The following is a 16,904-nucleotide window of genomic DNA, read 5'->3' as shown; positions in this document are numbered from 1 at the left end:
CACTTTAGGCAGTTCCTGTTCTGAAGGGTAATCGAGTATACCCAGCGGGTGAACAAGAAGGTCATTATACTCTCTATCAAGGAGTCATGAAACTTGGTCAGGTCGGTACTGCTCGCCTCAAATGACCTCAGCTTCCTGAGCAGGTACATTTCCTGAGGATTTCTTCAGTGTTTGAGGAGAGCCTCCTCAGGAAGTTGTCAAAGACAGGGCCCAGGTAGCTGTACTCCTTCACTGTTTCTACTGGATCCCCCTATATGGTGGCGGTTACTGGTTCAGCCAACTGCCTCTGTCTGCTGGAGAACCTAACTACCATGTCTTTGGTCATCCGCCTGAGGCAGGACACTTTTCCACTTGTGTCCAAAGTCCTGGAGGGATGAACCGTGGATGAGTGAAGGACCGGAAAGTAGGGACACGAACGTCACCAGGTGGCAGTTTGGCTGAGTGGACCTGCAGTCATCTATGTAGAGGTTGAACGGGAGAGACAGGATGAAGATTTCTGGTGAGCTGTGGATGCGAGGAAGGTGTTAGAGAAGCTGTTCCACAGCAACCTCTGCAATCTGTTGGTGAAGAAGTTGATGAGCCACTGGATGAGTTGTTGGATGAGGTGGAAACAAGTGATCAGGATCTTCTTTTGAAAAACACTAGTTTCCACCTTCGCCTTACTGCCGCACTTCATATCATCGAGGCAATTACATTTATTTCATGTAATTGCCTAATATAAAGTGTAATCATTGTATTCAGATGACATACTGTGCAATGACAAAAGTTTTTATTATTGGAACTCCCACGCCTCTAACCGCTCCGCAGAAGCATTTTAATGCATAAAACTGGTTCCTAGTGCAAAGAATATTGGGGACCACTGGCTTACAGGGATAAGTTGGGAAAACTGTCAGCATGGTGCTTCAGGAATAACCTCATCCTCAATGTTTCCAAGACGAGGGAGCTAATAGTCGATTTTAGGAGGAAATCAGATGTTCAGCCTATCCTCGTCAACGCAGACGTAGTGGAGAGGATCCCAGACATCAGGTATCTGGGCAATCATATTAAGAAGGACCTGGGCTGGACAACTAACACTGCTGAAAAAAAACACACCAAAGGCTGATTTCCTATGGATACTTAGGAGGAACAACCTCACCAAGAGGCTGCTAATATCATTTTATCGCTGCACTGTGGATTGTGTCCTGAGCTGCGGAATCATACTGTGGTTTGGCACCTGCACAGTAGTAGACAGGAAGGCACTGCAGAGGATCATAAACACCGCCCAAAAAATTATCAGCCATCCTTTCTCATCACTTGAGGACATCTACAACACACACCCCATGAGAGCCTACAGCATCCTCAGAGATCCATACCACCCCAACCACCACCCACTCCAACCGTTGCCATCAACGATCAAGACAAAAACAAACCAATTGAAAAACATCATGGCACTAAATTTGGCACAACTTGTTGTCTCACATTTGAATCTCACATACACGACAGAGCTATAAACCCTTTTTTCCCCACTTTTCACTTTTTTACTTCTTACTTTTTTCTTTTTACATATTTAACCATTTATTCTTCTAGATGTTATTTATAGTTTTTGTCATATTTTTTTGGTCTTATCTCTAACCCAGAGATGATGCTTTTGTTGTGCTATGTCCTGCTTTTTCAGGTTGTTTGTGTCTGTTTTTGATTCCACTTAACCTGTGCTGCTATCTCTATATTTTGTTGTGCTCTATGTAATGACAATAAAATTCTTGAATCTATACTCTTGAAATGAATAGGGGTCAGCCATTTGGAACCAAAACAAATTGTAATGTACGTTTGTAATGTACGTAATGTACAAATTTTGTACGTTATCATGCCGAAAATCTGTCTCCAGAATAAGCAGTCCTCATTTAAATTGCTTAAGTATAAAGATGCTGTTTCTTTTTGTTGAGACACTGAATTTGAATTGATGTCTGATGTATCATTCCACCTGGGAAACACCAAATTAGTTAAAATGTGGAACCACAAAATCAGTGCTGTTATACTTTTTTTTCATTATGATTAGCTGGATTAAAAAATCCATTTGATGATTTGTTTGGAAAAAAAAAAGTGTTGTCTTTAAGTCTTTAATTCCCTGAGCATGAATGAGTTGTAATGTTGAAATGAAACTTGAGATTCTTTATAACCATCATTTTACCAAAGGAGGACCCCTAGAATTTGCTCTTAACAAAATAATTGCCCAAAAGAGTGCAATTGAGTCACCTGTAGTGCAAATGAAAATATGCAGAGAATGCTATTAAGCAACAAGTGTGTTGTGTTTGTGTGCAGGCCAGCAGGTTCTGGGTCTGGTGGAGAACCAGAGCGACTGGTACCTTGGGAACCTTTGGAAAAACCACCGGCCATGGCCAGCCCTCGGGAGGGGCTTCAACACTGGTGAGCTTGTAAACTCTTCTCTTCTAGTGTTCTACTATCTAGTCATAACTTAATTAATCTGGCTTAATTTAAAATAAAAAACATAATGAGCTATTAATAAGACCTCAAAATGAATCACTTGGCTTGACTTGTATTATAATTCATAATAAATTGCCTAAAAATCATAAGCTGTCATGGTTTTCAGAGGGTGTCCATGACCCAAATGCAAAGACACTCAGGAGGTAAGGCGTTTGAGGGGGTTTATTCACAAAGGCAATGAATGGAGGGCTGTGTTGGCTCCCTTTACGCTTGGCCTGATGAGCCATAGGTGTGCACTGCACCCCAGCTGAAGTCCATTCTCCTGCTCAACCAGGCTCATTGGTGAAGAACTGAGGTGAAAGGAGACACAGGCCTTTAACCTCGGATTCCAATAGTGGTTGATAATAAACAAAGAATACCAATATTCATATGGCAATTGCCAAGTTCCTAATTTTCATTTTCCTCAGTACTGTACTTCACCGAAAAAAAATGAAAAAAAAAAATCGGCAAGGTATTACATATGTAACACCAGTTACATTTCTTTTGTATAGATTATCCACACACAAAGAGAAATTTTACCATCAACGCTGCACAGCATTTATAAAGAAAAAAAAAACAGTTTACAATAGTTTGTTTATCCCATGGCTTTAACACAAATACAGCCAGGTTTGGAAATTTGACACTTTCATCCGTTCATCACTATTCTTTTTCAAATATTTCAACCAATTTCATTGGTATTGTTAAATATTTGATGATGTTAGGGATCAAAGTTACTTTTACGGATGGTGTTTGTGTTCGCTGGCTGTGAACGGGTGTTTGCTGAAGGTGACTTGTGGTTTTATGGTGCTATTTTTGTTGTCACTATTTATATTGTCAGCACTAATGACACCATGAAATGTTGTGATGGAGGTTGAAATCTACATCATCCGCTGCAACCGAATTCCCAGTGCGTCGACTCTACATATGGCACACCATTACAACGCAATATGAAAGTCTCACCGTTCTTAATTTAGCAACTGCAATAAGAAACTATCATAAAGCTGTCTGTGATTTGTTATTTTCTAATCCGTCTTTCCTCCCACAAGTTCACCCTCACAATTCAGAACACAGCAGCGACAACAAAGACTTTTCACCAAGGCAGTTTCCTCCCTCAAAAGAAAGCAGGGAATTTTCCAGTCATGAATGAAATATGAAGGCGTCCACAAAGCTTGTTAAGAGTTATTTGGAAAAAAACATTTCCTAAAACAGGGCAGGGTATGAATCCCTCTCCACAGCAGTTGATAGTGGAATTAATTGGATTTCATCACACCTTGTTGTTTTCCCCCTCTTTATATATGTTTTCCCTCCATTATATGCAGCAGGTCTTTTGCCGCAGGAGACAGACATCTTTCCTTTTTTGGAGGATAATCTCTATCAAATGCAATTTTATATAACCAACTCCCGCTTTAAACACGTTTAGGTCGCTGATTTTATTTAGGAAAAGAAATTGCACAGTGATGAACATGAACTCTTGATTCATGGTGTCATTATGAAAATGTTTAGGGTCTACTCACATTCAAGTCACCAACTAAACAGATATACATCATACAAATATGAAACATCTGATTTACATATAAAAACCTTACATTTATACAAATGCACACATGTGCACAAATAAAATCCCACACATACAACCTTGCATTAATCTACAACTCATAAGCACAATTTCCATTTGGCTTTCGTCTCTTCGTTTCAGTCCAGACTCTAAAAGCAAATATCAGTTCTATTTACCCGCAGAAGGGAAACAATAACAGAGATACATGGAAGCTGCATGTTACAAATATATTTGTTTTAAAGTGTAACAAGGGCCTTTCAACAACTGAGGTCAACAAAACAAACAAAGGAAATCATGTACAAAAAGAACAAACGCAACCGACCTAATGTCAACAGGGGTAACCTGGAGGAGAAACACAAGGGAAGGAAGGCCAATAAAAAGAAGAAATTATCTTTTAGTTCACACACATCCTTAGGGAGACCCAAGTTCATCATATCCAGGATGTCTTTCAGCAATCAGATCAGAGAAAGGCTAGCAATGAAAGGCAGGCTGTCACTCAGGGAGCATAACTGTGAATGCACTCTCATAATTGAGGGCAGAGCCATGACAGATAATGTCTGCTTTCATTGGTCTTGTGTAAGGTTTGGATCAACATATAAATCCATGTACAACAATGAAACCACAATTCAAATTTCCAAGTGAAACCTTTTCAACGTTTTCTAAAGCTGAGTTATTAACAGCAAAACTGATAATATCGTATTACCGAAAGTGTCAAATCTAAACTGCATGTAATATATTTTTATTCAGTTTTGAATATATCCTATACATTATAGATACATTAGGAGTTAAAATGAAACAGAATTAGATTAAATAGTAAATAGGTACAACTTTTGACTATGTGTGTATGTGAGTAAGAACAACTACAAATGCCCCTTTGTAGTGGCTGAAGGCTTTTAATTTATAAAAAACTGAGCCAGGGTTGGCATTTATGAAAAGAGAAAAAAGGACCTGTTGTGTTTTTTTAATGATAATGTAGAAATGTTAAACTGAGCCAGAGTTGACATTTATGAAAAGAGAAAAAAGGACCGGTTTTGTTTTTGTAATGATAATGTGGTAATGTTGAAATCCAAGTAAAAGCGTTGTCAATGCACTCATAATAATCACAACCTTCAGCAAAAAGTAACTCCCAATTACAGTGCATCAGCAGAATAATTTAATCGTCCATTATCATATGTATTAGTTCAGCCAATAATGGTCTTTATATAGATTCAGAGTAAAACTTTCCCTGATGCTTCCTAGTTTGATGCAAAACTAACTGAACATGTTGTAATGGCTCTGTTCCTCTTGAACTTCCTGTCAGTGTGACAGAACGGCAGACCTTGGAAATAAAAAAGGCATGTGCCGCTTTTATACCAAGCGGCAATTCCACACAAAGCCTCCAGTTCAGCTGCGGTTGGTTGGCCTTGTGGCAGTGGCTGTGGCAACAGATGGAGCACAGCAGGATATGAAAGATGGTTTGTTTGTTGCAATCTGAAATAAAATGATTCACCATGTCTCTTCGCTCTGAAAATTGGCTGCTTAATTTTATTTGTCCCAACCGAGAGGAATTCTTTTATTAGCGAGGGAACTGAGAACCAGAAATATTGTTTTGGGTTTTTTTGTAGTTTTTTTGTTTCTATTTGTTTGAGGGCAAACTGAGCAAACCAGGAGGGGGGCATAAGCCTCTAAGAAAGATTTATATTTCCAGGAGGATTTTAACATGTTTTCTACATTCAGTTCCAGTCCATTGCAAAGCTTAAACGCTACAGCTTTATCTCAGAAAACACAAGGCTGTGATTCAACGTCTCTTGATGGGACTTTATCACCTCAACCAGACTTATGCGTTCGTGTGTGTGTGTGTGTGTGTGTGTGTGTGTGTGTGTACCCAGGGGTGATTTTGCTCCTCTTGGATCGACTCCGGAAGCTGAGATGGGAGCAGATGTGGAGGTTGACTGCAGAGCGGGAATTAATGAGCATGCTGTCTACCTCTTTGGCAGACCAGGTAAGGCACAAACACACGTTGTCGCACCGGCAGCCTGAAAGTGCATGTAAGTCCCTGCCTCACTGTACACTTCTGAAATGGAATAGCCTTTTTTTTTTTTTTCGGCTTAAACAATGTAATGCAGAAAAAGAAAATTAAAATTGATATGCTCTGCCCAAACGCTGCAATTTGTAAGGTAATTTTCCCTCAAAGCTTCCTCTCGCCTAAATCTCCCTGTCTGATCGCCCCTCCACAGACATTTGATCTCATACATACATCTGTTCCAGCTAATATCTATATACACTTTATCGAGGCCTGGCCAACCTGTGGCTCCAAAGCCACATGCGGCTGTTACATACATGTCGATTTTTGTGTTAGTGTTTTTTTTTTGTTTGTTTTTTTTTTTTGGAGCAGCAAGCGATTGCACAAGTAAAAAACACACAAACACAAAATTCAAAATGAACTTAACAGCCGCATGCGGCTCAGGAGCCTCAGGTTGGCCAGACCTGCACTATATGGCAAAAAGTATCCACTCATCTGCCTTGACTCATATATGAACTTAAATGACATCCATAGGGTTCATATGACGTTGGTCCACCCTTTGCCGCAATAACAACTTCTAGAAGGCTGTCGACAAGGTTCAGGAGTGTGTTAATGGGAATTTTTGACCATTCTTCCAGAAACGCATTTGTGAGGTCACACACTGATGTTGAATGAGGAGGCTGGGCTCTCAGTCTCCCCTCTAATTAATCCCAAACGTGTTCTATTGCGTCGAGGTCAGGACTCTGTGCAAGCCAGTCAAGTTCATCCACACCAAACTCTGTCATCTATGTCTTTATGGACTATCCTTTGTGCAATGGTGCACAGTCATGTTGGGAAAGGAAGGGGCCAGCTCCAAACTGTTCCCACAAAGTTGGGAGCATGGAATTGTCCAAAATGTCTTGGTATGCTTAAGCTTTAAAAGTTCCTTTCATTGTAACTAAGGGGCCTAGCTGAGCTCCTGAAAATCAACCCCACACCATACTTCCCCCCTCCACCAAACTTCACACTTGGCACAATGCAGTAGGACAAGTACCGTTCTCCTGCAACCGGCAAACCCAGACTCGTTCATCAGATTGCCAGATGGAGGAATGCAATTCGTCACTCCAGAGAATGCGTCTCCACTGCTGTAGAGTCCAGTGATGGCATGCTTTACACCACTGTATCTGATGGTTTGCATTGCACTTGGTGATGTGTGGCTTGGATGCAGCTGCTCGGCCATGGAAAGCCAGTCTATGAAGGTCTATGAAGCTCTCTGTGCACTGTTCTTGAGCTAATCTGAAGGCCACATGAAGTTTGGAGGTCTGTAGGAATCGACTCTGCAGAAAGCTGGCCATGTCTTCGCACTATGCGCCTCAGCATCTGTTGACCTTGCTCCGTCAGTTTACACGGCTCACCATTTCTCGGCTGAATTCCCAATGTTCCAAAACACTCCCATGTTCATAGTTGACAGTGGAATATTTAAGTGGGAGGAAATTTTATGACTGGTTTTGTTGCACAAGAAGCATCCCATCACAGTTCCACACTGAAATTCATGTAGCGACCCATGCTGTCACAAATTTTTCAGGTCTTGGAGAACTACTTTCTTGATGACCTGTAGTTTTAAAAGACATTTTTATATTATATCTGCATTAACATAACATTTGAGCAGCGGGGCTTAGGGGGTTAGAGCGGTCATCTTGGAACTGAACATTCCTGGTTCCATTTCCACGATTCTTGCACTCCTCCCATACTGTCCATGTGGTGTTGAGCAAGACACTAAACCCCAAATCAATCCCCTGGCACTGCTCATGCGGCTCCCCACTGCTCATGGTTCACACATGATGGGTTAAATGCCGTGGTCAAATTTCACTGATGTTGTGCTGTATGTCAAACTGAGTGTGACAATAAAGTGCTTTTTTCATACCACTTGCCTGCACCGCAATGAAAGACACAAATCTCTAAAAGACAGTAATGAATTTGATGCCCGAAGCAGAAGTAAACAAATAAACGAAGGATTTCAGAATCAGATATTACAAACGGTTTTTGTGTGAAGCATATTATAGCTTTGTCCTCTGTCGAACTTTTACTGTGTGCCTCAGAGGCAACCTGAGAGTTTTAACATTTGGTCATTAAAAACCTAAAATCCTTTCAAATTTAGTAGGAAACACAATGACAAAGTATCCAATCCTTCTGCTTAGATGATAGAAACAAAAGATTTGTGTCAGTCTTATTTTCACATAATAATAATAATAATAATAATAATAATAATAACAGTAATGAAACATAGCGGAGAATATCGGACAATAATCGATGTGTTTTTTTTTAGAAAATAATTAATTTGAAACAGGAAACAGGGGCCAGAGTTGACCTTTCCATTAGCCTAAAATTCCCTCCATGTGAGAAACATGACATTGTACGTTGATGTTATCTGACCCTCAGCATGTATGGTTTATAATTAGGACAATCTCATATCCTGGAGGTTGCCGATAGATGTTATCTCTACACTGTGTTTCCAATGGATCGGCATGAGGACTTTCACAGAGACCTTGGTGAAGGGTCTCCATTATCTCAGAGCTATTCAGGGCCCATCTAGATGAGAGGTGTGTTTATGAGATTTTAATTAAACCTTCATTATGTAAAGTCCCGCTAGGTATGCAGTTTGGAAAATGAACAGGGCTTTGGAAATGGTTTTCAGCATTCCATCTGCCTGCTGCTGTATGAGTGCCTCAAATATACTGTCAGCCCTCTTATTGCTCCATTCATTATGTAGCTATAGAATTTTATGTGTCCCAGTATTCCCAGTAGAAAGCCAGTGTCTGTCAGTGAGACTGCCGTCACGCAACCTTGCAAAGATTTGGAGTCTTTCCAATCTTAGTTTTCTTCTTGAGTGTCTGGAAATATCTGGTGTGATGTCATATTACATACAAATTACAGCTTAATAAGAAGAGGATAGCCAAGGGAGGATCTAGAATGTTGCATTGAGCTGATAGCGGTAACACCCATCATGCCCAAGAGGTTGTAACGATATTGTCAATGTTTTTTAAGTAGCTCTGAATAGCTGCTTTCGGACAAAAGTGTTTTAAGAACTCACCAGCTGACTCACTCTAGGAATTACCCTTCTCCAGGAGAACTTTTTAGTTTTCCGTTCAAACAGGTAGCTAGGGACCACGGTAGGGGCTGGTGTGACGCAAGTGTCTCCAATGTGTACTTAAAGCGCCAAACTCAAAAACAAACTACTGGGAACAAGAAGCCAATACAGACCACAAGGAGAAGTAAAGTTGCCACGGCAATCATATTCTGCATGGTGGGAATAATAACCATGGGCCATAAAATAGGTTTAAGTGTTTTGATTTTTCTACCTGCGCTGCTTTGCTGCATGAAAATCTCTGCCATTAGTTAACTCCATTATTTTAGTAAAACATTTATGCTGCGATGCAACTCCCCGGGAAGGCAGACTAGAAGAGCGTTGATTTCTTTGTCACCCCATTTCTCGCTAGATCTGTCCATTTTGTTGCAAAAAAACAGCTGACTGTTGACCTCGATAGTTTTTTCAAAATGCAAAAGGTATCTGGTAATGGGTGCGGCTTATGAGTTCCACCAATCCCCAAACACTTAGTCACCTAGTTTTTATGTTACCGTAAAAAGATCCTGCCTCAGAGTAGGAGCTAAAGTGCTTCTAGGAAATTAGGTCCTTGTTCCTATGCTGTCCAAATGCATTAAAAACACCCACTTCCTGAAAAGGTTCCAGGATCAGGAAATATATTTTTTGAGTTGTCATTCGGCTCTCTGTCAGCCAGCAAATTATATTAGAAATGTGGTATTCAAAAAAAGAAATAAAATAATAAAATGTGGCAGCAAAAGCAAACCACAACCAATAGAATCAGGCTTGCCTCACTGTCCTGGCATGTGTCCTGTACCCAAGCTGTGTCACTGTTGCAGAAACCCACATACTCTACAAAACACAGAGCCAGCGTCCTCGATGGATCATCGATGTGATTAACTTGGTGATTTTCACCTCAGAGACTGTTGCAACAACGTCTCGCACGGTGGAGGCAGACACACCTGATCACCGCTGCTGCATATCAGCTGTCCCTGCCTACATGCTTAAATGGCACGTTGGCTGTATCCTAGTACAGCTCAGCTGTCCTGACTTTGATGCTCTACTTATTTCCAGCTATTTAGCTGAAAAAGTAGCTGCACATAGCTTTAGCCAACATGTGTTTATTGTGAGCTTAATGTGAAATGCTCTTGAGTTGAGTTAATTTGATGAAAGGCCTTTTTTTTGTTTGTTTTTTTATATGCAAATGTTACAAACTGCAGACAATACACATCTCAGATATAAGGGGAAAAACAAGTGCATCTCTAAACCCTGCAACGATTTTGGAATCGAAGAAGAAATATTGATGTCCTCTTCTCAGAAGATGAAAAGAGCTTTAGAAAATAAGGTCTGACATTGTGTGTATTATCCTTGATTTTAAAAGTTTTTAAACGATGTATTATGTATGTCATGTCACTGAATATTTGAGCGTCAGACCAAAAGCTTCTTTTCAAAGGAGCAGCAGATTTTCTCAAAAATGCTTATGAACGTCCTACAGCAATGCCATGTATTGACAGTGGGGCTCAAAAATGAAGACATCTAACGAATATCAGTTGCAATGAGACTAAGGAGTTCAACGGTCCTTCACAAAGTTAAACTCTGTCTAAAAAAACTGCATAATGGCCATGGTTTCGAGCAAATTTGCATTATACGAAAAATTTGTCAGGGTCAGAGCTTATTATCTATTCACATTTGACTTCAGCGTATTTGCTCCGCAAGGGGTGCACGACTCAACCATCTCAGCCTGGCAGTCATTCCTGTTCTCTCATCTGTATGGCTGTGAATCATTTGACGTGTCACAAATATATTTCAAGAACATTTATTGAGCCAAATGGCTTCCCTTTTCTGATATTTGAAACAAGTCAAACAGAAAGCTATCTTCGGTTAAAAAACGGACAGCGAGTTTCTCTCTAACAAATGATTTATCATCAAGGCAGCCTTTGTAAAATGAAGCTGCTCAATGATACACTTGACATTTTGTTAAGAAGGACATAATTTCCTTTCTTCCAATTCCAGAACCTGTTTCGCTTTGAGGTGATTGAAAACATCGCTTCTGTTCCTAATATGCTTTCGTTTATTCTCGGGTGATTCAAAAACAGCTAAATGATTGAGACCTCCTAAATCAATTCCAAACAAATCCCACGAATAATTGCATCAAATGTTGTTTAATATTGCGTTTGTAGTATCAAAGTGAAAAGGGAGACAAAATGAAAACAGCAACTAATGTTCCTCATTCTGTCTTTGAAGCCCAACAAACACAAAACTTAACTTTAGCATACTTCATTTCTCAAACCCTAAAACTGCTTTACCCCCTGCAGACTGACTGTCTGCAAAAAAGGATAGAAAAACTATTTGAAAAATATATGCTAGGACATCAAAGGTGTTGCGTCAAAAATAACTGGAGACTTGTAAAACCCCTTTTGCTGTCCTATGCTAAACTCGAGCAGTCACTGCCATTCCTAGATCCTACCCGCTCCACTAAGTTGTCGTAAACCTCTGCAGTGACCCTGAAACTCCTTTGGTAATAAACTGTCTGTGGTTGGATAAATGCCCTAAATCTTAATAATGTTAAAATGTTTTAATATTCTAATACGCCCTTATAATATGGTTATTAACATTATTTTGCATTGAGAAAACAAAATAACCATGTTTATTGTGAGATTTCAGAAAAAGAACTCGCTAATGAAACGTATAAACAATTTAAGAGCTACAGCCACCGTGGTGAAGTTTTTCACATTTGTTTTATAAATGCATAATTTATTCAGTTTTTCTTTTGTACTTATTTATCATGTAATTGTCAACAGTTTATTTGGCTCATCAGTAACCATGTTAAGATGCAATAGCAACTAGAGCTTATTTTGGTCGATGCTTCAAAATGTTATAAAGTTAAATTATATTAAATCACAGTAGCGTCTAAAGTCTGTATACACTATTGGAAATGGTTGAATTGATGTAGACGTGTATACACACACAAACATTATAATATAAATATAATACAAAGTACAAGGTTACAAAGCTGTGCAGGGAGAAAAATAAAAACACTTAAACCTATTTACAGTCTATGGTTATTATTCCGTCCATGCAGAACAATGCTGTGGCAACTTCACTCTCCATATATAAGAGTACAAAGTTGTTGGAAAGAGATAAGAAAACATGAATTAAATTTGTGGTTGTGTGTGTGTGTGTGTGTGTGTGTGTGTGTCTGCAGGACATCTTCAACGCTGTGATCAAACAGAATCCGTTTCTGGTTCACCAGCTGCCCTGCTTCTGGAACGTCCAACTGTCGGACCACACCCGCTCGGAGAAGTGTTACAAAGACGTGTCTGACCTGAAGGTGAGACCTCGCCCGTCTCTCCCATCTACACACTCCGCTACACGCTCGACCTTCATCCATCAGCTGCGCACACTGAGTGTCACACACCCTGCTCCACTTCTTGGCCAAGTGGAAGGATTTTATGGATCTTTTTCTAACCAAGAAAAATCCTCTTTGCTTGTTATTCTCATACGGCAACATTTAAACCAAAAGTTGTTCAAGGTTAATGTCATGCTGAACAACGCCTGATGATGATACAATCTTACTGTGATACATATACACTGTATATGTGTGTGTGTCTCAAAATTCACTCCTGACATCCGGACACATATTGCATCATGTTCAGTTTAGTATTGTCTTTGGAATTCTTTAAATATGAGGGGTTTGTATGTGTGCGTGAGTGCGTGTGATACAAGACCACATAGAGAGAGCAGGTTAAAAAAAGGTAGCTTTATAGATGAGGTAAAGGTCTAAACCTAAGTATCCAAACTTCGTATTTGACAAGATACGGGTGATCACGTGAGGATATCGGGGAAGCTGATTGGAGGAGAGATCCAACGAGAGCCATCGGAGACCAATCAGCTCACAAGAAACAGACAATTACATGAAAAGGGGGATCACAGAAGAGAGAAATCAAACAAAGACGTGAGAAGTGAGAACTAATCACATTGAAAATGACAGGAATAATAACTTAATATTTGAACAAAGGCAAAAGGGAAGTTTTATTTTAAAAAAGTTGCCAATTTTTATAGAGTAAGACCAGACTGACATGGAATAGAATGGGCAAGGGCAGAATTAGAAGAAGAACCATCTCAAATGTGTTATTTTCATTAATGTTAGAATACAATATTGCTAAAATTAGTGAGCACAGGTACTTATAAAGGGACAATGTAAATTTGATGATGAAGCCCCCCTTATTCATTCCATTTTGTTGACTTGAAAGTACTTAGACTTGAAAAGTGTTTTTTTTACTGTTCTCCAAACAAAAAACTGCAATTTAATGGCAGAGACAGACAAGTCTGTTCTCCCACTAATCAAGTTTGGCGACGCCTTCAGATGAATTTTTTTTTTCCCTCCCCCCACTGCTCCCTGTTGATGCCACGGCTCATTTAATATCACGGCATTTAATATCACGAGACCTGATATAAAAATATTAATGTGCTTTAAGACGGATGATCAGTGATTTTGAGATGCAGATAGAATATGAGAGTCAGAGGAGAGAAGCAGGTCTCAACCTCAGTTTGTGAAAGCGGCCTGTAAAACAGACAAGTTGCTTTTCAACAGACAAGTTTCAGACCAACATCACACTCCTCCGTAACGTCTCATTATGTGTTCCCATCTAAATATTTTCTTAAATGTTAAAATACTGTTGAGGTGCATGAAGTGGGAGCTACTCCAGAAGATGCAACTTCTAACTATATTTGAGTCACTAATAAATGCCCAGTATTTCAGAATGTGTGAATCTGCGGTGTTTGTCTGTGCTCGAACTCTGAGTGATAAGTGTGTTTGAATACTGAGTCACTTCTTGAAAGCCGACCACATGTTCCATATCGTTATGAAAAATGCAGAACTATAGAATTTCTCCATTTCCCAAGGAAGCAAGCTTGTTTTAGTTTGTTGATTTTTCACAGTCCTATGTCAGATCCAAAAGCAACGCAAGAACTACAGTCAGTCTATGATGCAACACAAAATAGACGAAAAACTAGACACTATCAATGGCTATAGTTTTTGATTATCTCTATGACTATTCATAGTATAAATAGATGAATTTTTTATAATTATTTCCTCTTGAAATAATGCATTTTGCATCATTTTGAATTTCCAGCTTGTATTTTTCAGAGTCTCTCCCCTATACATACAAGTGAAGTCTGATCCTACAGAAATGTTCAAAGTGGCCCTGGTCAAAAGTCATATTTATTCTTACCGGGAACTGATCAATATTATAACAAAAAAAAGTAAAAATCCATTTTTTTGTTGAGATGAATCAAGCTGTTTTCAAATTAACTTCAACTTTAGTTAAAGTTGTTTTTTTTTTAAGTTTTTAAATGTACACATTTCTGAAACATACTAAATCATTCCGTACATATTTTTTACTGAAGTGCCTTCAAGCCATACCAGTGCTGAAAAAATGCAGCTTTACAAAACCTTTAAACCTAAGGATTTTTCAAACCTTTCAATTTTGCATATTGTTATTTTTGTGTGGTATGATTCTGATCATTTACTGCATCACTGAAATGTACTTCTTAGTTCCTGTAAGAAACTTTATCAAGTTAACTTAATTGAAATCATTCATTTCAAGAAAATAGCACAATCTCAATTGGATCAATTGGATGTACTAAAAGATACATTGACATCTAGTCGTGTTTTGCCTGAAAGTTAGCTGTATGTCAAGATTTACATTAGAATTTTTCTTCATTCCTTCCATTTTTTCTGTTTATTCTCTCAATTGTGTTAAAAAACTTGCCACCAGTAAATCGCCTTTTGAACAGAATAGAATTTAGATAGAATATAGTTTCATTCAAAGAATGCAATTGATGTCCTGTACAGAGTTTAAAGCTATCGCCTCTAAACTTGTCGCTAGTTGGGCTTTTACATGGACAATAAAAAACATTCAGTCTATCATTATCTGTACTGCCTATCCTGCAGTCAGGGTTGTGCGCTGGGGGGGGAGACTGGCGCCCATCCCAGCTGTCATTGGGCGAGAGGTGGGGCTCACCATGGACCCATCGCCAGTCCATCACACGACCATCATAGATGATGATCACGTTAACAGTACGCCAGACAACGGAATAAAATACAAATACACAACCATCACAATGAACCTTTAGATGACAAAAACACTAAAACCATATGACACAGTTCATCTAACTGTACATTGTACAACTGTACTGTACATTCTTCAAAAAGCACCCTTTATCTCAATCAACAAATCCAAATCCATTTCCTGAAAATGTACAGAAATCAAGCAACATTCCATAATAAATGTGCAAGCATATCCAGGAGCTTGTAAAAGATGAAACTTGACAAATAATAATTTGAATTTTGCTAATTAAAGAACTGTTGACTGGGACAGGAACCTGCTGCCATAGCCTTTACATATATATATACATATATGTATTTTTTTATCATCCCTCATCCTCTCTGACTAGGTCATCCACTGGAACTCCCCCAAGAAGCTACGGGTCAAAAATAAGCACGTGGAGTTTTTCCGCAACCTCTATCTGACGTTCCTGGAGTACGATGGCAACCTTCTGCGCCGGGAACTGTTTGGGTGTGCCAGTGAGGCTGACCACAACAGCGAGAACGTAGGTACACATGGATGGCCCGCGTATTGTCTTGTTGGAGGAGGTCTGCTCTTTTTATTGCAGACTTTAAGAGGGGCTAAACAAACAGCTGTAATCATTATCTTTGGCTGTTGGGGGTAACAAAGCCGTAACATCTGTCTAGGGAGGGTGGGGGCTTCCTCTCAGTTGGGATCTGATCCACTTTCATCTAGGAGGGGTGAGCATAGTTAGAGTTAATGAGGTGAACAGCGGACCCTCGTGAGAGAGGTTATTCACTCTCATAAGGTTATTATCTGCGTTTTGTCTTTCTTTCTCAATCATTAAGATGCGGCACGGGATCGACTGTTAATTTTTTATGAGCTGTTTAGCGGGAAAAGCAGTGAAGCCTTAACAACGATCAGAATCCTTGTGGGCGGGACAGAGTGATGGACCCGGGCAGGAGTGGAATTTTTAATGCTCTGATTAAAGGGGTAACGCTGAACAACACAGGACAACCTGTCACTGCAACATCCCTCCTTTATAAAGCATCCTTGTGCTCTAGGCTTCAGTTTACCAAACAAAGTGCTTGTCAGATCAACTGAGTGCTGGCTCGCGGGCACCCAGATGCACCAGTCCACGTTTTTAAGCTCCCACCTGACTATTACTAGGATATGAGCTGGGAAAAGGCTGCGTTTAAGAAGGCAGAGAAATCTCATGCTAAAAAAAAAAAGATGTGCAACTGGAAGACTGAACCCAGGTTAATTGTTATTTTACATCACATGACCAGAGCACCTTTTGATAGAAATCAATAGAGGCCCCTCGCTCTACCACTGCATCCTGGTTGTGATGCTTCCCCACCTCATGGTCAAAATCCGACATGCAGTTCGACATTTTTATTTTGTCAGGCGAACGCAGGTGTTCCATCACGCCTTAACGTAACACTCCACATCTTCAGCTCATATCTTTATCTTATTAACATTAGCAGGGGTGTTTGACATCATACCCCTCAAGCCATGGGCTGCTTGGTATTCCTGCAGGGATTAAATGATGACGCACATCTTTCAGGTTGGCATGTGCAGAGGTGAAAGGGAGCATTCAGAGCAAGTTATTTATAACATTATTTTGAAAGGCAGTTCAATGTGACACAACATTGTTGTAAAAACACAAAGATGACGATTCTGTTTAGAGATCTTAAGAGCTTAATTTGGTTAATACGTCAATAATGAAAACATTGC

At 39.6% G+C, this 16,904-nt stretch overlaps 1 protein-coding gene across 1 annotated transcript in view; it reads left to right on the top strand.

Moving 5' to 3' along the window:
- Positions 1-16,904, top strand: part of large1 (LARGE xylosyl- and glucuronyltransferase 1) — a 131,621-nt gene that overhangs the window by 102,767 nt on the left and 11,950 nt on the right. The window contains exons 7-10 of the mRNA XM_086146750.1: positions 2,299-2,403; positions 5,884-5,996; positions 12,302-12,427; positions 15,556-15,711. Of these exons, the coding sequence (XP_086002876.1) occupies positions 2,299-2,403; positions 5,884-5,996; positions 12,302-12,427; positions 15,556-15,711 (500 nt within the window). The remainder of the gene's footprint in view (positions 1-2,298; positions 2,404-5,883; positions 5,997-12,301; positions 12,428-15,555; positions 15,712-16,904) is intronic.

Source organism: Fistularia commersonii, chromosome 5 (assembly GCF_037954325.1).
Source record: "Fistularia commersonii isolate RoL2024-O1a breed Wild chromosome 5, RoL_Fcom_v1.0, whole genome shotgun sequence".
NCBI classification, from domain to species: Eukaryota; Metazoa; Chordata; class Actinopteri; order Syngnathiformes; family Fistulariidae; genus Fistularia; species Fistularia commersonii.
The sequence above is the reverse complement of the archived record's forward strand: the minus strand, read 5'-3'. Positions and strand labels throughout refer to the sequence as shown.